The sequence below is a fragment of the Carassius auratus genome, chromosome 9 (assembly GCF_003368295.1).
Source record: "Carassius auratus strain Wakin chromosome 9, ASM336829v1, whole genome shotgun sequence".
NCBI classification, from domain to species: domain Eukaryota; kingdom Metazoa; phylum Chordata; class Actinopteri; order Cypriniformes; family Cyprinidae; genus Carassius; species Carassius auratus.
The window spans coordinates 34616905-34641419 of NC_039251.1; the positions used below are offsets into that span (position 1 = coordinate 34616905).

The window sequence follows — 24515 nt, forward strand, 5'->3', positions numbered from 1 at the left end:
TGCCTGTGCACTACTTGGCTGAGGGGGGGCAGCAACAGAAGGACCAGGAACAATAGAAGGTGCATCACTAGGGCCAGGAAGCGCAAGAAAGTGGTCTTGACGCAACCTCTCATTTTCTGCCCGCAACTGAGCTACTACTTCCCTCAATTCCTGTAACTCTTCTTCCATAATTTTGACGGCCGTAACACTTACCAACAAGAGGGAGTAGACTCACAAAGAATCAGAATCCACCAGACATGCGCTGCTGTTTTGCTGCTACTCTTTACCAATCTCACTGCAACAGAAAAATAAAAGAAAAACAAACAAAAAAATACAACCACTAATACCAGTGTCTCGGCCAAACACGGTACCCTGCCGACTACGCCAGAATGTGGCGTGGCAACTTGAAGTTAATTAATTATGATATAACTACCGACTACGCCACCCCTCTAAAGTGAGGGGAACTAAATACTTGATGGAATTTAGACACACAGGTTCGTTACCATAGGAGGCAGAGACAGAGGCACTAGCGTATAAAATATTTATTAAATTCACAAAGTAGAAAATACACCTTTTAAAAGATCAGGCACCACCAGGATACTAGGACAGCTAGCCACCCGACTCAGGGGCCTAAAACACAAAGAAAACAAATTACTAAAATGTACAAAACGAAATTAATCTAAAGCCTGATTGACTGAAACAATTACCAAAACACACAACAAAATGTAAAAAATGAACAATGGTCACTTAAAGAAAACTGAAATGAAATATATAAAGCAAAAGTTTTAACAATCACTACAAAATCAAAATCAAACAAAAATAAATTGTAACGAAAACAAACAATAACCAAAAACCATACAATGATACGAGCAAAACAAAACTTAATTAAATGTAAAGAATATAAAGAACAGCCGGGTTCGAGTCCAAAAGGAGTTATAGCAATAAACTTACAATTAGTAATTGTAAGAATGAAAGGTGGGCCAAAACACACAGCCACCACCTATAGCGGTAACAAAATCAAACCGCTATTTCCCCTAATCACCGGCGTTCATATAAGAACACAAGAAAATACAACGATAAACACAACAAAACACAACAAAACAGCAACGCCGTCTTTAATCTGCTATTATGCAGGAGGCAATCTTCCCCACCCGCAAACAGGCGGACGTTCCCAAAACTTTGTCCTACTCATACAGTTGCTCACAGCACAAGTCTCAGAAGATTACTTGAAATGAAATCAGTCTAACCAGGTGGCAAGAACAGCCTGAAAACCACAGCGAAGCCAGGAATAATGGGCTATTCAAGCTGCAAAAAGGCGACTCCAGCTACAATAAATTAATATAGTTAGCCGATGTCCAAGAGCTCATTGCAGCATTAGCAAGACCAGCTACAAACATACCTTTGTTAGGCGGAAGCGCACACGTACCGGATGGGCGGGGCCAACAATGACGCATCCCAGGTAGCCTAATCACAGCCTTTATAAAGCAATGACTGAGCCCTGATAGGCCGTCTCTAAGTACCAGGGGAGGGAGATTACCTACTTTGCCACATCAGCAAGGGCTATAATGAGTCTGAAGTGATTGATGGATTGGTACAAGCTATTAGCCCTGGCCTCAGTTAACGCAACATCCTTGAGATAAAAAGTAACCTCACCCTTACCTAACTGAAAACAATCTAAAAGGGGCATTTTAAAGGAGGACAGTTCCACTGATCTTAATCACAAATTGTATGGCATTATTTCCCTGTCAAATGTTGAGAGCGCATAATTGTAGCGCGAAAATACATTAATATGATGCGCGAGCGTGAATCTCTCTGCTCACGCGAGTAATATAATGTGCAGAGCGCGAATCTCTCTGCTCGCGCGCAGAATATAATGTACGGAGCGCGAATCTCTCTGCTCACGCGTGGAATATAATGTGCAGAGCACGAATCTCTCTGCTCGCGCGCAGAATATAATGTGCAGAGCGCGAATCTCTCTGCTCGCGCGCAGAATATAATGTACGGAGCGCGAATCTCTCTGCTCGCGAGGAATATAATGTGCGGAGTGCGAATCTCTCTGCTCGCGTGCGGAATATAATGTACGGAGCGCGAATCTCTCTGCTCGCGATGGAACTCGGCTGGAGCCGCACATGGAACACATGGAATAAGTTCACTAAAGTTCAATCAAGACGATACATTTGACATATTTAACATCAAAACAAATAAAACTGGTTACCTGAGATCGTAAATTCGGTGGATCCATCTCGGCTCGTCTTGATTGAACGTCAGTGAATTTATTCCATGTTATGATCGATGATCAGCGGACTTTCTCAGACCACATAAAACTGATCCTGCAGATTTGCTTTATTCAACATCAAGAAGATCAAGCCCTTTCTTTCAGAACATGCTGCACAACTCCTTGTTCAAGCTCTTGTTCTGTCCAGGCTGGACTATTGCAATGCCCTCTTGGCAGGTCTTCCAGCCAATTCTATCAAACCTTTACAATTAATTCAGAATGCGGCAGCAAGATTAATTTTTAATGAGCCAAAAAGAAACACTTCACACCTCTGTTTATCAATTTGCACTGGCTTCCAATAGCTGCTCGCATAAAATTCAAGGCATTGATGTTTGCCTACAAAACTACCACTGGCTCTGCACCCATTTACCTAAATTTGTTACTTCAGACTTATGTGCCCTCTAGAAGCTTACATTCTGCAAGTGAACACTCACTATTCTAATTCTATTCTTAAAAAAAGAAAAAATCTAACTACTTTTCTAATATTTTTGTATTCTATTTTCTTTTCATTTATTTATCATGCAATTGTGTATGTATGTATGTGTATGTATATGTGTATGTATATACATATACGTGTGTGTGTGTGTATATATATATATATATATATATATATATATATATATATATACACACACACACACATACATGCATATATACATATTTATGTGTGTATGTAAAGACCTCGAACAAAGCATACTCTATTCTTTTTTTTATTCTATTGGTTTTCTTTTTATTTATTATATTATTTAAAAGCCCATGCTTCGTGTACAGTGTTAACCTAACTGAGACTTGTTATAGCACTTATATTTCATTGGTTCAATATCAACCAATAAGATTCCATGTACTATGTCGCGTTTTCAGTCAGTCGTTGAAGTCTATTTCTGATTGGTTGTTGCCGTTTTGACAGCGTTTATGCCAAGAGCAAAGAGGAAAGAAATAAAAGAGAAGAGTACTGAGAAACCTGAGCTAGCCCAGGGAAAATTCTTACAAGAGTAACGTGTATCTGAGAGCGTGCGCCGAGTTCCAGCACACGAACAGAGAGCTTCGCGCTACGCACATTATATTCCGCGCACGAGCAGAGAGATTCACGCTTGCGCATCATTTTAATGTACTTTCGCGCTACAATTATGCGCTCTCGACATTTGACAGGGAAATAACGCCATAAAATTGGTGAATATTAGTCAAGACCTTCGTGAATCCCCTCAAAACTTTCTGTTTCATTCTATTGAACTGAAAGAAAGGCTGTTGCTTGCATCCTTCTATAGAGGTTGACCGATATTGGATTTTGCCAATACCGATAGCAAGATTGGTCCACACTGGCCAAAAATACAGATTAATTAACCGATAGTTTTTAAAATGGATACTGAAAAAAAAAAAGTTCTTTATTTATATATATATGTATATATATATATATATATATATATATATATATATATATATATATATATATAAAAAAAAAAAAAAAAACGGTACTGAACCATACTAATTGTAGTAGTGGTAGTAGTAATAATTTACATTTACATTTAATCATTTAGCAGGCACTTTTATCCAAAGCGACTTACAAATAAGAACAATAGAAGCAGTCAGGTCAACAAGAGAACAACAACAGTATACAAGTGCCATGACATGTCTCAGTTAGTTCAGTAAAGAAAGTATAGCCAGGTTTTTTTTTTTTTTTTTTTTTTATAAATGAAAAGACAAGAAAAGGAAAAGTGCTGTCGAAAAAGATGAGTCTTTAGATGTTTCTTGAAAATGAGTAAAGACTTTTACGAACTGAGATTGGGAGATTATTCCACCAGCTGGGCACAGTCCAGAAAAAGGTTCGTTAGAGTGATTTTGAATTTCTTTGGGATGGCACCACAAGGTGTCGTTCACTTGCACAGTGCAAACTTCTGGAGAGCACATAAGATTTAACCAGTGAGTTTAGGTATGTTGGTGCCGTGCCAGTGGTCGTCTTGTAGACAAGCATCAGTACCTTGAATTTGATGCGAGCGGCTATTGGTAGCCAGTGTAACCTGATGAGGAGAGGAGTAACGTGAGCTTTTTTTGGCTCATTGAAGACAACCCTCTGCAGAGGCTTGACAGTACATGCAGGAAGAGCCAGGAGAGCATTACAATAGTCCAGTCTGGAGAGAACAAGAGCTTGGACAAGAAGTTGGGTGGCTTGCTCTGACAGGAAGGGTCTAATCTTCCTAATGTTGTATAAGGCAAACCTGCAGGACCGGGTCGTTGTAGCAATGTGGTCTGTGAAGCTTAACTGATGATCCATCACAACTCCTAGGTTTCTCGCTGTCCTGGAAGGAGTAATGGTTGATGAACCCAGCTGTATAGAGAAGTTGTGATTAAGCAATGGGTTAGCTGGAATCACCAGTAGTTCTGTCTTCGTAAGGTTAAGCTGAAGGTTGTAACCTTCCAACCGAGAACTTCATCTTCAGATTCCTGTTTACTCGTTCAGTGAGGTTTGTCTGGGGGTGATAAGCAGTAGTTAAGTTTTGCACAACTCCCCATTGTTTGCACACTGAATTAATTAACTGAGAGGTAAATTGTGTTCCTCTATCTGACACTAGATATGCAGGAGTTCCCCATCTAGTAAAGATTTCCTCTATCAGTATTTTGGCAATATTAGGTGCCTTGGCGGTCTACCCACTTTGAGCAATAATCCACCACCACAAGCAAATATTCATTTTGCTTGCTACTCCTAGGGAAAGGACCCATGAGATCAATCCCAAGCATGTATCCTGGTTCTACAATTTGGGTGCTTTGTAATAGACCAGACGGCTTCAAAAGGTATGAATTTTTGGCAGGTGTGGCAGTTCTTACAATACTTCCATACATCCCCTCTAATACTGGGCCAATATACAGTCTCCAACAGTCTTAGTAGAGTTTTTAACTTTCCCAAGTGCCCGCTAAGAGGATTGTCGTGTGCATAGTGTAAGAACACTTGTCGATGGAGTTCAGGTATAACCAGCTGGAGCTTCTGGCCTACTATCAGGAACACTATGAAACAGTAATTCGTTTTCTATCACATACTGCACTCGAGTAACATCCACTAATGGGTGCTTTGCAGCTTTAGATCTCAGCTCTTGAATTTCACTGTCACTGCTTTGTGATGCTGCAATTTGAGTAAGGTCTACTGTCAAATAACATCATTGAGCAGTGATGTTGGCAACGGTGGTAAGAAAAAGTGAGTCAAATGGGTTAATGGGTACTTGGTTTCGAGACAACATATCTGGAACTACGTTACACTGCCCTCTTCTGTACCTCACCGTAAAATAGAAGCCTTGCAAACGAATTGTCCAACGAATATATCGTGATGATGGTTTCGGATGTTGAAAGGCCCATGTTAAGGCAGCATGATCCGTTATAACTTCAAATGGACTTCCTTCCAAGTATGGTCTCCACTTTTCCACCGCCCATACCACAGCTAGACATTCTTTTACTGAGACAGAGTATGCCTTCTCAGCTCCTCTGAGTAAGCGAGAGGCATATGCAATGACATATTCCTCTACTTCCATCTCTTGAGTGATCACTGCTCTTAGACCAATGTCACTGGCATCAGTCTGAACATGAAAAGGTTTAGTGAAATCGGGGGTTACCAATACAGGTGCTTTTACCAAGTCTTGCTTGAGAATGTCAAATGCCTTTTGACATTGATCATCCCAAGACCACTTGACATTCTTTTGTTTCAAGTGCAAAGTGCAAGGGAGCAGCTTTCTCTGAAAACTGGGGTATGAACCTGTGATACCAGCCTGCTAATCCCAAAAATCTTTGCACATCTTTGACATTTTGTGGTACTGGAAAAGTCTTTACTGCAGCAACCTTAGTTGGGTCTGTCGTCACTCCTTTTTCCGATACGACATGCCCAAGAAACCTTAGGGAATTCTGAATAAGGTGGCATTTCTTTAGGTTGAGAGTGAGGCCAGCTTTGTGGAGACATGCAAGAACTTGATGCAGATGTTGAAGATGTTCAGAGATGGATTTGGAATACACAACAATATCGTCGATGTACACCATGCAACATTTTCCTTTGATTTCTCATAGCACATGTTCCATTAATCTCTGAAATGAAGCTGCAGTATTTGTCAGCCCAAAAGGAAGACACAAGAATTCATATAACCCTGTTGATGTTATGAACGCAGTCTTCTGCTTACTGCCTGACTCCATCTCCAGTTGGCAGTAGCCACTCTTAACGTCGATAGTGCTAAATTCTTTTGCTCCATGCAATGACTCGAGGATATCTTGAATTTGAGGCATACGATAGGCGTCTAAGTGAGTTTTAGACTTCTATAATCAATGCAGAATCTGGAGCCACCATCCTTTTTCGGAACGACAACTACAGGAGCAGCCCAAGGAGAGGTGGATGGTTGGATAACTCTCCGTTTTAGAAGCTCCTGTATTTCTGACTCAATAAACTGTTGTTTTTCTCTAGAAACCCGGTAAGCACGCCATCTCACTGGTACCTCATCCCTAGTTATAATATGGTGCTTCACTATACTAGTCCGCCCAATCTCCTGGGTACACACTGACGGCCAGCTTAACAACAATTCTTCCAACTGTTTCTTCACATGGGTTTCAGTGTCTGCTGCTTGGGCAAGTTGTTGTATTTGCTGTCTGGATTTGTAATTCCCACCAGAAAAAGGTATTGCTAGGTAAAAGTGCAGTGAAGGATACACATTGTGATGAAGGGGGTGATAAAAGTTTGCTTCATCAGTTCCTTCTTCAGTGCGTAAGCTGTACTGAGCCTTACTAAAATCTAGTATCATCCTGCTCTCAAGTAGAAAATCAATTCCTAGGATAATCGGTACAGTCAGATCAACATCCCGCATGATGTAAAGGGACAAAGGCACTGTCACAGACTGACTGTGACCTAGGACTTTTATTGTGAAGGGATTGAGTATGGGCATGTGCACACAACAAACATTTTCCACCATTACACATACAAACGAAATGCCGGCAAAAATATACCATCCTTATATAGTTGTATGTGTGTAGCGCTAATTTTGGTGTTGTGACATCCCAGTTTTCATCTCAAGTAGTTAGTTTTGTTTTTGTCTGTTAAATGTTATTTGTTTAAATGTTTAGTGTTCAGCACAAGAAAAGAAGACCAGAATACTTTACATAAGTGTTTATTTCATTTAATTTAATTATCAAGGTAACTTCAATACATTTCAAACAGCTAGACATACCTTCTGTTGCACCCCTCACTTTGGCAAACTTGTCCACATGGGAAGTAGCCATATTTAAGCTAACATTTGCTCATGGCAGATTTCTCCATCCGGTTTTGACCTCATAGGGGAGGGAGAACACCATGTATGTAAGTGTTTCCTTGTAAGTCATATCTTTATTGTCTTTGAGCATTTTAAACTGTTATAGATATAGGTGATGTATGTTGTAAAGCCAAACTATAATGATGTTATTATGGTTTTATCTTATCACCTGATTGTAAATTATAGAATTCCCCCCCTTAACATGGTATGTTCCAAATATAGGAGGAGCCAAAGCTTTAAAAGGCAGCCATTTCAGGGGAGAGGTGGGTTGTATGGAGAGGCTGAATTACACCTGTATTTTTGGGCCTAGATATCGGCATAGCCAAATTTACATTTGTTTGAATATTGTAAATAACTTTTTTTTTTTTTTGCTATTTTTTGCTTTGTTTTTGACTATTGCTACATTGCACACTCTGGAGAACTATTTTTGCACCCTGGGGATTAAAACCACTCTGAACTGTGCAATTTGTTCCCTATTGTCTTATTGACACCTGGCGGCCGGTACATCCTAACAGGCACTACTTGTTCTTACACTTCAGATTTCCAATTAACCTTTCCCACTGCAGTTTGTCTTTGTCCATTTGCCAACAGAAAAGATTGGCCTTCGCTTGATTGATACGGTTCTTGCCAGCACAACTGTTTCAATAAGGACTCTTTGATCAACGAGAGGGTACTTCCTGTATCAATAATGGAAACAACATACCTGCCTTGTATTGGAATGGCGATGTTCTTATTATTTTGTAGTGATACTGGTTCCTGGCAGGCTTGCATCACTTGATTACTTGCATAGGGGAATTTTCGTTGACGCTCGGCAGCGGCCATTTTCTTCCTCTGCTCCTCACCATTAGCTTGACACCAGAACTTCTTAGACTCATCGAAAACACGCTCGATTTGAGTTCCTATCCGAACCAGCTCCTCAACATCTTTGATAGTTCCTCTTAACAGGCTAGCAAGTCGGGGATTGCGGTTTCTTAGAATTGCTTGAACTATCTCCTTTTCCGTCATTTCTTTTCTCCATCTCAGGCATAAAGCTCGGTAATGAAAAGAAAAATCCTGGATGCTCTCCTTAACACCTTGCTTTCTTTCCAGTAACTTCCTAGCTGCTATCTCCTTGTGGACTTCTCTTAAAAAAGAACTCCGGAATCTTTGCTTAAACTGTTTCCAGTTGCTCACTTTTCTTCGCTCAGCCCTCCACCAATCCTTGGCAGTTCCTTTTAGCACAGCTGTAAGCGAGGCTAAAATCTCTTCTTCATTCAAAGGACGTACAGCAAAATACTAATCACACTGTTCTATGAACACAACAGGATCATCTTCTTGGGAATTAGAGAAACTAGGGAATTCAATTTTTACTGGAGGATTGTATTGTAATGAAGACTGGTTGCCTTGAACAGATTGCTCAATATAGGTAGAGTGGCTGGGTTTTGCACATTGGATGTTAGCTAGAGGGTTCTGGCTTGTAACAATCAGTGTAGATGAAGGAGGTATCATGGCTTGAAACTAATGATCCAATTGCCGATCTCTTCTCTTTAAACAGTCAAACATCTCCAGCTGTTGTTTGACCCTTTCACATTCGCGTTGCACCAGATACGATATCTTATCCTCCAGCTTCCTGCATTGTTTCTCCAACTCCACCAACGAAACTTTTTCACTTACCCCCTTCTCTAGATCCATTAAGTGTGCTTCTAAAGAGGTGACCCGTGCATTTAGCATAGAGTTTACAGCCGGTGATTGATCATCAGATTCAACGGTCAATTGGGGTGGTGGTGGTGGAAAATGGAGCTCTTCATCTGGATCATTATCTTCAGCTCTCTCACTCTCTTCATCAGAGTTAATATATAAATCACTAAAAGTGGTAATCAGGTCTCTTATTGGCTCTCTTCGAGAATGAAAGGACCCTGCTGTGAAATCTGTTTGGGAAGTGACTATATCCCCATCCATGATAGACTGAATGTATATTGCAAAAATAAAGGACTTAATTTTTTTTTCTCTTTCTTTTAGTGTTTTTCTTAGGGTTTGGAATTCTGGCCAAATAGTCTTAGAGTCCCTGTTCGGGCACCATTTTGTAACCTTCCAACCGAGAACTCTCAGAAGGACTCATCACAAATAAATTTATAAGGGAGGACTTCATCGACTATTATGGAATTAACCAGACTCAGAAACACAAACCAAGTACAAACACCTAAGTAATTGCATAAATGTTTATATTAAATATGTCCCACAAAACCATCAAAACAGTGAATCAACAATTGAAGATATGCATGCATGGTTTCTGAGTTGACATAGTGAAAAAGGATAAATGGTAACAAACATATCTGGTCATTGTCCATACCACAAATGCAGATGAAGAAAGTGGATTTGTCAGACAAGAAAATAGCAAAAAAGTCCAGTAGTTCATTTCAGATTCTAACTTCAGTCAATCCAGGCTTCAATTCAGCTTACATTGCAATAATGGTGTCCTTGTAAACCTCAACCATCTCAAATCTCAGTTGATCCAAGTCATCAAATGATGATACTGGCATGACTAATTCGTGTCCATTAAGAGCCAGTACAGCATAGGATGGAAGCATCAAGTAGAATAAGAAGGATAAATCTGTAGATGAAGTATCTATGAGAAGTCCTTCTAAATAAAAACATACAGGCTAACATTAACACCAAACATAATTACATGAAATAACGTAACCCAGCAAAACAATGAAAACACTTACTTGGATGAGCTTAAAACCACATTTTCTCAACCCAGACTCTATACATAAGGTTAGCAGAAGAAGGCCATGCTTCTCTCCAACCAAACAATACTCCTACTCTACTTCTTCCTGCCTTTTATCCAAAAAAAGAATCGTCTGGAGAGCCCCCTAGAGCATGGTAGTGGTACTATTGTTCAAAAACCAAAGTAGCTGCTCTAAAGGCCGTTACAAGGTGATGGTCATTCATCCAGCTAGAAATGTCACTCATACAGGCTGTAATGCAAGCAGCTACCATCGGATCATCTGGCTGGAATGAGAAGTAGAGTTGGGTGTCATCAGCATAGCAGTGATAAGAAAAGCCATGCTTCTGAATGACAGATCCTAATGACGTCGTGTAGATGGAGAAGAGAAGTGGTCCAAGTACTGAGCCTTGAGGAACCCAAGTAGCAAGGTGTTGTGACTTAGAAATCACCCATCCAAGACACCCTGAAGGATCTGTCAGAGAGGTAGGACTTGACCCACAGGAGTGCGGTTCCAGAGATGCCCATCTTTCTGAGGGTGGACAGGAGAATCTGGTTATTAACGATGTCAAAAGCAGCAGACAGGTCCAGTAAGATGAGTACTGAGGATTTTGAAGCTGCTCGTGCTAGTCGCAGGGCTTCAGTAACAGAGCAGATCAGTCTCAATCTCAGCTGGCAGATGGGGCGGTGCGTGCTGGTCTATTCTGTTTTTTTATTTTTTTATATATTTCTGGATTCAGTTTTTTCCATTTTAATTATACTCCACTCTTTCTTAATAGTTACATTAAAGATTATTAATCAAAGTCTAATTAAATAAAATTATGAAACTTGTACATTTTCAAATCAATTTAATAAAAGTTTAACAAAAATTACATGATTAGGGGCCTATGAAATATTTTATTTTCTCTCACCATATATTTTTTTTGTTACCAAATTTTAGTTTTAGCATGTCTAATTATTTGAACACATAAAACAACTTAATGTATTTATTGTTTCTTAAAGACGCCTAATGACATTTTCCCTTCAAAAATTCTGTGTATTTCAATTTTTACTGTTATCAAATCAAGGCATGAAAATTCCTTTTATTTGTCTTTTAATTACTTAAAATTAAGAAAACATTTTTTGGCAAACAAAGGGGATTTACTATTAAAATTAAAACATGGAAGAAATGTTGTGTGATTATTCCTTTAAAAATAATGTTTGTTTCATTTTAGTAGTGGTAGTAGGTTATGTACATTCTACTGAACAATAAACTTCAAAACCTGACTTTTAGTTTAACGGGTTGCAAAATAAATGAATACCTTTACAATTCTGTGCATGTGATATGATGCTTTTGCTCAAATCAAACGGTCAGATTCTCATGAAGTGAGCAGTTCTGGAGATGTTCTTCATTCTCATTTTTTGTTCTCGTGTTTTCTGCATCACGGAAAACATAGAGCCCTAAATTATATCAGCACAATGTTTACTCTCGCATTTAACTGCTTCTATTATTTAGCACTTAATGATTGTCTAATCAATATAAAAGAGCATCGCTGAGTCTAGGAGAACTCACCGTTATCACACACACTCCGGACAGCGATCTATATTATAGCTCTATAACGCTCTATAAATGAGGCATGCAGACTTTATTAGAGCCACAGAAAGACAACCGTTTCATTGGGAATGCTCAATATACAATTCATTATGTACATTAACAACAATTCGGGGCGAATATAATATAATTTTCTTTAAGGATTTTCTGTCTGAAGTTTCTCTATCTGTTCAGCATGCAGCATCGCGTGTCTAAACAAATAGCATGTGCTGTCAGTGATTTCAGCCACTAGAGGCCACTCTCACAATGTATAATGAAAACAGAACCTTCTCAGCTGCTCTAACAATGGACTCAACCCGGGAAACTATCTGCTAATCCATCAAAGGACGAAACACTGAAAACTATCGGCATGGATTCTTGCCGATAACCGATTGTTCCAGCAATCAACTATCGGTGCCATGTCACATCAAGGTGGGGAAATAAGCAGTGAAGTTGAGATACGTAGTAGCATTGAGGCACTTCCCATCAGCGGAAACAGTTTCATAGATTTGGTGCCAACCTAAGCATTGTGGGACTCAGGATCATAAGTTTGTTTGATTAATGAGGAATGGCGAGCAGAACATCTCCCACACGCTGCAGTGCACAGCATGGAAGAAATTCTAGAATGTGGAACATTGGAAGGGAAAACATTTAACCAAGCATCTATCCCCTTTATAGGCTGGGTGGAAGTCAAATTCCAGCTGGTCGAAGAGGAGGCCCAATTGTCTGAATAACTGGTGCCAACGAGACAGTGGAAGGGATAGTTAGAGCAGACAGATTTAGAACAGTGATTCCTGGAGCTCATACTAAAGAAGTAAAGTGCCAAGTACGAACTGCCCTTAACTCCAGTAAACACGAAGTGGTTTTTGAACCAATGAAAAGCCAGGTATTACCAAAGGGATTAAATGCCGGGGGGGGGGGGGGGGTGTATCATCCAGCTGCGAAAGGGAATCTGAGTCAGTATTCCTATAACAAATAACAATGGTCATGATGTCACTCTTCTCCCCTCATTGGATGGATTACATTGAGCATGTGAAAGCAGTATATCCAGTGGAAGCCAGACCAATTCAGTCATCTTTTTACAAAGGGGTGAGATCTGAAGGAGGAGTCAAAACTAATCCAAAATAAATGTCAGAAATCACTGATGGGGAAGATGTGACACCAATTCTGAGGGCAGCGGAGAGGTCTGGCACACTTGAGCTCAGACCAACAAGCTAAAGTAAAGCAGCTACTCAGAGGGGAGTATGGCACATTATCAAAGGATGATAACAATGTAAGCTGCATTCCTTCACTCCAACTTAAGATTTGGCTAAACGATAACATTCCCATAAAGTGGACCTCCATCCCCAGACCACTGCACAATGGTAAAGGGGTATCTCGAAGATTTATTGAACCAAGGGTGGATCAAGAAATCCAGGTCAGCATACGCATTGCCAATAGTGTGTGTACGAAAAAAAGATGGGAGTCTAAGGCTTTGCTGTGATTACCGGGAGCTGAATCGGAAGTCAATTCCAGGTCGTCACCTAATACCTAGTGTGCAGGATGTGCTGAACAGCTTGAGTGGGAGTGCGTGGTTTTCATTAGTGGATCAAAGCAATAGTATCATCAGGGGTTCATGGAGGAGATCAGCCAGCCACTCACAGCATTTAAAGCTCCCTGGGGATTATATGAGTGGATTAGGATCCCCTTCGGTCTTTCCTCCACTCCAGTGGATCCCCTTCGGTCTTTCCTCCACTCCACTACACCGTTATCAAAGGCATGGAGTGGAACTGACACCAAGGAAGTGTGAGGCGTTCAAAAACAGTGTAAAATACCTGAGTAAAATCGTATCCAAGGAGGGATACACTATAGATCCAGCTGAGCTTGCTCCTGTACAGGCTTTAAAAGACAGAAAACCATCAACTGTGGGAGACCAGAGAAAAATCCCGGGCTTTGTTTTTTACTATCGACCATACATACCAAACTTCTTAAGAATAGCAAAGCCCCTGTACAGGCTGCTGTCAAGTGAGAAAGTACCTGGCAAGGAAATCAAATAGAGAAGTAGAAAGTCACAAGGTAAAAGTAAAAACACTGCTCAGTTGTCACCCAGTCATCCAATTACATGGACACCACAACATCAGGAGGTTATATGTCAGTTGATTGACTTCCTATTGCAACCACCAGTTCTTGGTTATCCCGATTTTGAAAAACCATTCACACTTCACACGGACGGTTCGCAGGAGGGATTAGGAGCAGTCCTTTATCAGCATCAGTCAGACAGGCTGGTTATCATTGGCTTTGGTTCAAGAACTCTAACAGCCCCAGAAAAAAATTACAACAAGCATTCAGGGAAGCTTGAATTCTCTACTCTCAAATGGGTGATCACTGAGAGGTTCAGGGAGTACTTGTATCATGTCTGAGTTCAAGTACCATCCAGGGAAAAGCAGTGGAGATGCTGATGGGCTCTCAAGAATGCCACTTGACATGGAGCAGTTCATGCAGACCTGCTCGCAGGAAGTACAGCCTGAGGTGATAACCAGCATCACGCACACCTTCAGTCTCCAGGACCAAGAGCAGGATCTATGGATGTGTCTACTGAGCATGGCCACCTACACTGAAGAAAATCAGGAACGCATCACATCTCCTGTCAAAGAACTCTCTAAATATCAACTATGTGAAGCCCAGCAAGAAGATCTGCTGCTGGGAAAAGTCAAGAGAATATTTGATGAAGGACAAATGGCCGAACCTGAAAGGAAAAGAGATGCATGAGGACATAAGGATCATGGACAGGTAGAAAAAAAAGTTGTGTAAATGAAGATGGTGTACTGTACCAAAAGAGTTTTGCGTTACCAAAAAGTTTGTCCGTTGATCTATAAAGAGCTACATGAGGATATGAGGCACTTAAAGGGTCAATTCACCCAAAAATAAAAATTATGCCATTTATAACTCACCCTCATGTCGTTCCAAACCAGTGAGACCTCCGTTCATCTACAGAACACAGTTTAAGATATTTTTGATTTAGTCCAGAAAGGTAAGAAAAACATCATCAAAGTAGTCCATGTGACATCAGAGGGTTGGTTAGAATATTTTGAAGCATCGAAAATACATTTTGGTCCAAAAATAGCAAAAACTATGACTTTATTCTGCATTGTCTTCTCTTCCGGGTCTGTCGTGAGATCTCAAAACACTGTAGTTTAGTGATATCCGGTTCGCGAACGAATCACTTGAGGTAACTGTATCTTCTTGAACTAGTTCACCAAATCGAACTGAATCGTTTGAATCGGCTCGCGTCTCCAATAAGCATTAATCTACAAATAACTTAAGCTGTTAACTTTAATGTGGCTGACACTCCCTTCTGTGAAGGGAGAACTGAAGATGAACACAGAGCCGAGCCAGATAACTAACAAAAGATTGACTCGTTCTCGAGTCAGAACAGCAAAAACAAAAAGAAGGATTTAATGTAGATGTATAATGTGTATAGCAGCATGTGGTAAGGAAAATTCTTCTGTTCATGACATTTCATACATCATATCTGAGAGATAAGTCAGCTAATTTTAGTAAAATCACAGGATTTGCTTATCCCGTGCAAATGCGCCACACAAAATTCAGATATTGGGCAGTAATTTCTAAATCACTTGAAGTCCCCAGATAGTACTTATCCCATGCATATAGGGCTTAAGCAGCATAAATGGACACAAGAGCCCTGCATGGACCTCAAATATAGGCCCTAGCCCAGCCCTTATCCTACAGATTATCACAATTCTTGGCCTAAGATGACCCGAGCCCACATTTTTTACCCCTTCTCCCTAAATGGCTTATAATACTATTTCAGCTATTAAAATAGTTCCGTTCTGTAAGTAAAGATGAGCTAAAGCTAGCTCTATAGGACTTGGAGGCGCCAGTCCAAACACTTGAATTGGAAACAACTAAAAATATGCTGTCATTTCTGCTCATAAAGGTAAGAGTAATTAATCTTTCAGAACTGTAAAGGGGTTGTGCTTTAATAAAATAAAAAACAAATAAAAAAAAAACAGATGCCCTTTCTGCCGTCTTGGTATTGAACAGGATCCCTTCACAAAAATGAACGGAAACTCAGCGAATACTTGCCTCACAGGTTTGATAAATACATCAATAGAAAGCGTTAAATTACTATTTTAAAACAAATTCGCTTAAATAGAAAACAAAAGGTCTTTTAATATAAAATCCATAAAGATGCATTTCTCTGTAAAGGTGCATCCAGTGAGGAGATGGCGAGTCAGGATCAACTTCATCTTTGAAACACTGACTCAGAAAACGCTAGTTTATTAATAAATAATTAAAATATCTCCTTACAATGACCCCCCAACACATTAATGTTAATTACTTTTGCGGAGGTTTTGCAGCAAGCTTTAGCAAATTGCATGCATTTGCACACAGAACTCTTGCAGCTACGCTGAAGACACTTGCGTTTGCTGCTGCTACAGGACACTAAACACCGTCCAAGCCAATCTTGACAGTCTCGGGGGCCTGGTTTTTTGTTGTTTCCGCCAGCATGTCAAATTGTTTTCATCACCATAATTTATGAATGTCTAAAATATTATAATTTCGGAGAAGCCTAAACAAGGCCCAAGGCCCGGCCCCTGTTGAGGCCCAAAACTTAATTTACTTTATACACTTATTGAAAACCGGGAATATGTAAATGTCATAATCATTATGACTACACAAAAATATGAACTTAAATTTCTTAAGTAGAAAATGACAATTAAAAAAATACTTCGTTTTATATTTTTCAAAGTCTCAATTTGTATTGGAGCCCGGTGTGTGTAAAACACTTCAAGATATCTTCAGTCACAATCTCAGAAATGCTGCTGTGTTCACAGCTTCTTCTACTCTCAGCAGTCACCACATACAGACAGTATCCACAAGCAGCTGTGTGCACAGATACCTGAGGCTCTTCAGAGCGTCTCCAGTACTGGATGAGGTAGCCCATGTTGTCGTTTAGCAAAGTTTTCATGGACTGGTTAGTGCTGCTCAGAGGGTCGGTGATGATGATCTCTAGATCTCCTTTAACCGGGCTCAGCTTCACGCTGGAGGGAGGACCTAAAGCAGCTGAGAACATTAGAAAAGAGCCGGGGTCAGCATCACAGAATCAAACGCCAGTGCCAGGAACAGAGAGACTAACAGACAGACTACTAACAGACAGAGTACTGACAGAGAGACTACTAACAGACAAACTGACTGACACAGACAGGCAGAAAGAAAGACAGACAGACTACTGACAGACAGTCAAAAAAAATTAAACTGAACTGAGCTGGATGATAAAAATTTTGCATTTTGCATTATTGACACACTGTTTTACTAATTGATGTTGTTCAGTTGCTGTGACACAATATGTTTTGTTTAAAGCACTATATATATAAAGGTGACTTGACAAGTAAGCCTACAGACAGACTACGAACAGACAGACAGACAGACAGAGAGAGAGAAAAACCGACAGAAAGACAGACAGACTACAGACCGACATACAGACACATAAAAAGAGAGAGACAGACTACTGACAGAAAGATAGACTACTAACAGACAGACTGACAGACAGACATATATATTACATTACATTTATTCATTTAGCAGACGCTTTTATCCGAAGCAACTTACAAATGAGGACAGTGGAAGCAATCAAAATCAACGAAAGAGCAATGATATATAAGTGCTATAACAAGTCTCAGTTATCTTAATGCAGTACACATAGCAAGGACTTTTAAAAAAAAAATTTTTTTCATTTTTCTTTTTAAGAATATAATTAGAGAGGGAGTTCTGGTTCCACTAGCGACAGAATGAGAGCCTGAGGTGCGACATCCTGATGGTTTTTCTTGTATTTTTTCTAAAATAACACCCAATGGTAATAAAAATTGAAGTTTGTTTATGGAGATGGAGAAGGGGGTCGTCACAAGAAGTATGAAATCGACAATTTTGACAGAAGAAGATTTGAAGGACAGCCAGAAGGACCGAGGCCAAGCATCTGTGCTAAATTTAGCCGCGAAGGGCGTGGAAACACCTGAACCCACGCTGCTAAATATTTTAAAAGAGCTCCGAGATTTCAGAAAAGATAACAACGATCAATACTCAGACATTAAGCATGAGCTAAAGAGGGTAAACGATCGAGTGGAAGAGGCAGAAGTTCGGATTGAGGAGTCCGAAACCGTACTACAAGCAGTGTCGGGGCTAATCACGAGGTTAACAGAACGCCAGGTTGGCCTAGAGGCGAGGCTGGTCGAGCAGGAAGGCCGAGCGTGCAGGGACAATCTTCGAATATACGGAATAGCAGAAGATAAAGAGGGAACTGATATGGTGAGATTTCTGGACAACATGTTGAAAATCGTGCTTGGCTTTTCCAACGACTTGTCACTTGGGTTTGAAAGAGCACATCGCACTCTGACTGCAAAACCAGATGCCCAAGCTAAGCCCAGATCCATCGTGGTGAAGTTTGGGAGTTATCGAATGAAAGAGGAGGTTCTTCGAAGAGCGTGGCAAAAGAAAGAGGTTTTTTGTGAAGGTGTGCGCTTCTTCGTGGATCACGACTACCCTATTGAAGTGCTCAAAAAACGTAATGAATATAGAGAGGCCAAGAAGATACTTTGAGAGAAACGCATCAAGTTTCAGACCCCGTATCCGTATAAAATGCGGGTCTTTTACGATAATGGCACTCGTCTATACAAGGATGCCGCCGAGGCAAGAAGAGATATGGCAGCGCGAGGGTTACCCATCACTGTGGTGAAACCTGCAGCCGACCCGGATCAAGAGGAACTACAGTTGTTGTCTTCTTGGCGCACGGCTCGCAGACATCACTCCGAGAGAGGAGTCCATCACTCCGGTGTGACGAATGATTCCACGCAAGATAGCCACCGCTCTCGCTTCAGGGATAAGCTTCAGGTTTTTAGGAGAGACACTGATGTCTGAGGATTCCTTTTTGCTTCACTTATTGGATACTTGTGGTAAGACTGACTCTAACCTTCTTGGTTATGGCGACACTGTTTTTTTTAAATATTTTTTCATTTTCTTTAATAAGTTTTCATTTAAGAAGTCGGGACTGAGTTGTGATCTCATTCAGACTGAATTTTGCTAGTGTGTGGACATTTAATAGGGCCCTCCCTCAACAACGAGGTGAGACATCTCCCTATTGGGGCCTAACCAACATAAGGCCATGCAGGGCTCCTTGGTTACAAGCCTCTACCTTGGAAGGACCTTTTTTTGTTTCTCTTTTTATTTTTTGTTTTTTTGTTCACTGTTCGAGTTCTTTATTTGTTCTTCGGGAGAGAATCTAATTGTGCACAGGGCAGAAGTGGGGAAGACGTGTATATTTTTATGTTTGTTCTATTCTTACATTACATTGTTTAGGATATTAGGATCATGCAGGACATTAAGATAGTTTCATTTAATGTGAAGGGGATTTCAAATCCAGTAAAAAGAAGTAAAATACTTTCAAAAGTAAAACGGGCAGGAGCGCAAATTGTATTATTACAGGAGACACATCTCTCAGTAACAGAACATGAAAAGCTAAGAAGAATGGGTTATACAAGGGCATATTTTTCATCTTATAAAAATGGACGAAGGAGGGGAGTTACAACATTAATATCACAAAAAGTACCATTTGAGTTTATTTCAGAGGAGGCTGATGAAGAAGGGAGGTATATAGTAGTTTCAGGGAAGATCAACAATGAAATAATAACCATTTGTAATGTGTACGTTCCACCTGGAAGTAATTTTGTCTTTTATAGAAAGGTCTTTGACTTGATGATTGGCGCAACAGGAATTGTAATTTGGGGAGGTGATTTAAACCTTCGTCTTAACCCTAACCTTGACGCATCGAAAAATGTACCTATGACTACAACACGATCGATGATCGAACTGGGGATATTGGATTTGTGGAGAGATTTTTACCCTCCAGGTCGATACTATACATTTATTCTCACTCACATAATACATACTCTCGAATAGATTATTTTTTTTGTGTTCTCGAGAGACCGCTACAGATTTACCAGTTGTGATATTGGTTCTATTGATTTATCTGACCATGCCCCTATCTATTGTACAATACAAATAGAGGGTTCTCCACGAAACACACTTTGGAGACTCAACACAAGTGCTCTAAACAACCCCCAGTTTGTGGCTTTGATGAGAAAGGAGATTAAACAATTTCTAGATATTAATGATACTGGTGAGGTTGATTCATCAATTATATGGGACACTTTAAAAGCTGTAATTCGGGGGAAAAATTATATCATGGTGTGCATATAATAAGAAAGAAAAACAATTAAGATGGTTAGACCTTAATAAAAAATAGCAGAATTTAGAAACGCAACAGAAGAAGCAATGCCCTAATTTACTCAGTGAGATTAAGAAAACACGAAATGAAATAAATCTGATGAGTACACAGGAAATTGAGAAGAAATTTGTTTTTTTAAAACAAAAATATTATGAAGCCGGCCCTAAAGTTTAAAAAATTCTCGCTAGAAGACTTCAAAAAGAAAGAGCAGATTGCACAATTTACAAAATTTAAAATCCAGATTCGGGAATTATACGGTATAAACAAGAAGAATTGCAAAAAGCATTTGAGAAGTATTATAAAAGTCTATATACTCAACCATTTTCAGAAAGTGAATCCCAAATGGAGGGTTTTCTTAACTCACTTAACTTACCTACTCTATCAGAAGAACACAATAACATATTAACAGCTGAAATATCAGAGAAGGAAATAAATGCAGCCATTTCTAGACTGAAAGCTAATAAGACTCCAGGCCCAGACGGCTTTCCCTCAGTTTGGTACAGAACATTTCGTAATGAGTTATTGCCGAGCCTTCTAAGGGCTTCTAATACAGTTCTAAAAAAATCAAAAATGCCACCTTCATGGAGTGAAGCAGTTATATCAGTTATCCCTAAGGAGGGAAAAGATAAAACCGAGTGTGGTTCTTACAGGCCAATTTCAGTGTTGAATGTTGATTATAAACTGTTCACAGCTATCCTTGCTAAAAGATTAGAGAAGTTACTTCCGCATATTGTACACACAGATCAAACTGGTTTCGTTATGGAGAGACAAACTCATGATAACATTACACGCTCTTTACATATTCAACAGAACAAATTGGAGGCTCTTTTGGTGAGCCTTGACGCTGAAAAGGCCTTTGACTCAGTCAGCTGGGCTTTTCTTTACAAAGTACTGGGAAAACTAGGGGTACATACCGAATTTGTTCAAGTTATTCGTACACTATATAGTAAACCATCTGCAAGAATAAAAAATAATGGACACCTGTCAGAATCTATTGTACTACAGCGGGGTTCTAGGCAGGGCGGTCCTATTTCACCACTCCTTTTCCCTTTATATATTGAACCACTTGCGCAATGGTTGAGACAAACTTCAAGTATCAAAGGCATTTCTATAAATGGGGAAGTCCATAAAGTTGCTTTGTACGCAGATGATGTCTTGGTATATATTTCGGAGCCTACTGTCACGTTTCCTGAGTTGATGAACATTTTGAGGAAATTTGGTCGTTACTCTGGCTATAAATTAAACATACAAAAGACCCAACTCTTAACATTTAATTACTCCCCTCCTAAACAGCTTTGTGAAACTTTTCCTCGTAAATGGGACCAACAATCTCTGAAGTACTTGGGTATTTCTCTATTAATTAATTATGGCCCCTTATTAACTAAAATTAAGGCGGATATTACAAGATGGAATACAATCTCATTTCTGACTTTGTGTCAAAGAATCGATAGTATCAAAATGAATGTGCTTCCACGGTATCTGTTTTTGTTTCAGGCTCTTCCAGTGGAAATTTCCCAGAAAGAATTATCAGAAATTGATCAAATTATTTCTAGATTTATTTGGCAGGGTAAAAGACCCAGGGTCAAATATAAAACATTACAGCTTCCAAAAGAAATGGGAGGCATTGCATTACCGTATTTCAAAGGATATTTTTATGCAGCTCAGATCAAGCCACTCATTTATATGTGCTCATCAAAATTTCATGCTAGATGGAAAGACATTGAGCTCTCAATAATGAAGGATCCACCAATCTATGCTGTTCTTGCTCATACAAATTTGGATAAACATATCAAAATGATTCAAAACCCTTGGATTAATAGACAATTGAAAATATGGCGTAAAGTCAAGAGAGAATATAATTTGGATGACAAAATACAGATATTGCAGTGGTGTGCATTTGACCCTGGGTTCAGCCCCAACCAGATAGACAGCACATTCAAATACTGGATTTCAAAGGGTGTGACGACCTTTTACTCACTCACTCATAATGGGAATATGAAAGATTTTGACAGTCTTAAGAGCGATTTTAAGCTTAACAATTTAGATTTTTTTTTCGATATCTCCAATTGCGGAACTATTTCCAGCAGAACATTATCCCCAAAACTGAGATAGATGACCCAATTTTTAACATTTTTCTGAAGGCTTTTAAAAACACTATAGTTAAAGGTGCTATCGGCAAGTTCTATAAAGGGTTTCTGACAATAAGGTCCCACTCAATGGACTACATCAAAGAAAAATGGGAAATGGAAGGACATTTCTCAATAACTAATGAAGAATGGTACAAAGTATGTGAATCCTCATGGAAATTTACGAACTCCCATAAATGGCGAGAGTTTAGCTGGAAATGTTTAGTGCGCTTTTTCCAACACCAAGGCAAAAGGTACACTTTGGCCCAGGCACGGCCTGCTGTTGGAGGTTATGTGGGGCTCGGGATGCAGGGCATTGGCATATATTTTGGGAATGTCCAAAGATTAAACTCTTTTGGCTTGAATTTCAAAAAGCTTTAATTAGTATATTCAAGGTTAACAACATACCATTACAGTTTTCTTCAGTTTTTTGGGGACATTTTGACAATATGCATAGACATGAAGATAAATACCTGTATTCTATTTTGACAGTAGCAGCCAAAAAGGCAATTACCAGATGCTGGCTCCTTCCCGAGCCCCCCGCGATGACTGAGTGGATAAACATAGTGAATGAGATTTATGTAATGGAATCCATAACATTTTCAATTCGCATTAAAAGGAGCACTTTTGTTAAATTATGGAGCAAATGGGTTAGATATATTCAACCCTTACGACCAGATTTTGTAGAGGTTAGAATATAAAAAATAATCCTCTTTTCATTCATTTATTTATTTTTATTATTATTATTATTTTTTTGTCTTCCTTTTTATCCCCTTTTGTACTTTGTGTCAGATATGTGCATGTTTTTTATCTCTCCCTAATTGTTCAGTTTTTTACTTTTTTGTAAAAAACATTTTGTCATGCTCCACTTTTTGAAAAAAAAAAAGAACAATAAAAAAAAAAGAATATAATTAGAATAGAGAGCACTCAATGTAGAAGGGGCAAATAAAGATGGAAGAGATGTGTTTTTTGGATTGAGTTGGGGAGTTCATTCCACCAGGAGGAACATTTAATTTAAAAGTCCGTAAAAGTGACTTTGTGCTTCTTTGGGATGGCACAATCAAGCGACGTTCACTTGCAGAACACAAGCTTCTAGAGGCACATAAGTCTGAAGTAATGAATTTAGGTAAATGGGTGCAGAGCCAGTGGTAGTTTTGTAGGCAAACATCAATGCCTTGAATTTTATGCGAGCAGCTATTGGAAGCCAGTGCAAATTGATAAACAGAGGTGTGACGTGTATTCTTTTTGGTTCATTAAAAATTAAACTTGCTGCCCTGTTCTGGATTAATTGTAAAGGTTTGATAGAACTGACTGCAAAACCTGCCAAGAGAGCACACAGACTACTGACAGACAAAGAGATAGATGACAAACAGACAGATTGATCGATAGAAAGACAGACAGAGACTACTGACAGACAGACAGACAGACAGAAAGACTGACTGACGGAGGGAGAGGTGTGTGTGTGCGTGTGTGTGTTTATTAAGAACTCTTGGTGCGGAGACATACAGACTGTTTTAAGCACTGCTTGCCAGACGTGGAGTTTATATTGCTGAAATACCATTTTTATTGCAGCTGGGGACTTTAATCAGTGCAAATTGCGGACTGTTCTTCCCAAATATCACCAAAATGTGGACCCATCCACGATAAAAACACACTGGACAATGTTTACAGCAACATACACAATGCATACAGGGCTGCACCCCACTTTGGATACTCAGACCACATCTCTTTGTTCATGAACCTGGGAAACTGAGGGCATCTAAGTGCGGACTGAGAAAAGCCATTACAGCGGCCAAGAGACAGCACAGAGAGAAGCTGCAGTTTCTACTCTAATGCTGATGCTAGGCGGATTTGGCAAGGCATGCAGCACATCACAGACTACAGGACCACTACTACCATCACTACTACACAGAGTGCTGAAGAAAATCATCCCTGGACGGGCCCTCAGAGCTTGAGCTGACTGATGTACGTACTTCCATCTTCAATCTCCCATCCTTTACACACTGTTCACACATGTCTGTGTTGTATCCCACAAAGACAACGTTATACTGAAGTTCGCTAATGACACCGCAGTGATAGGACGGATCACTGGCAGGGATGAAGTGGCCTACAGGAGGGAGGTGGCCAGTCTTCTTGAGGAAAGAGAGGAAACTCACCAGCCACTGTTTACCCAAGAGCCTGAAGTGGACAGGGTGAGCAGTTTTAAATACCTGGGGGTCCACATCAGTGAGGACATCACCTGGACAGTCTACACCATCCAGCTGGCACAACAGCAGCTGTACTTCCTGAGGAGGCTGAGGAAGTTTGGCATGT

General features: G+C 39.8%; 1 protein-coding gene and 1 long non-coding RNA gene across 2 annotated transcripts in view; both read right to left on the bottom strand.

Annotated features, from left to right (window-relative positions):
- Positions 1–24515, bottom strand: part of LOC113109134 (interferon alpha/beta receptor 1a-like) — a 59815-nt gene that overhangs the window by 18866 nt on the left and 16434 nt on the right. The window contains exon 4 of the mRNA XM_026272703.1: positions 16699–16862. Coding sequence (XP_026128488.1) covers positions 16699–16862 — 164 coding nt within the window. The remainder of the gene's footprint in view (positions 1–16698; positions 16863–24515) is intronic.
- LOC113109135 (uncharacterized) lies at positions 7855–10533 on the bottom strand. Its single transcript, XR_003292849.1, has 2 exons — positions 10227–10533; positions 7855–10141 (listed from the first exon to the last, which is right to left on the bottom strand). It is a non-coding gene; the product is annotated as an uncharacterized LOC113109135 (long non-coding RNA).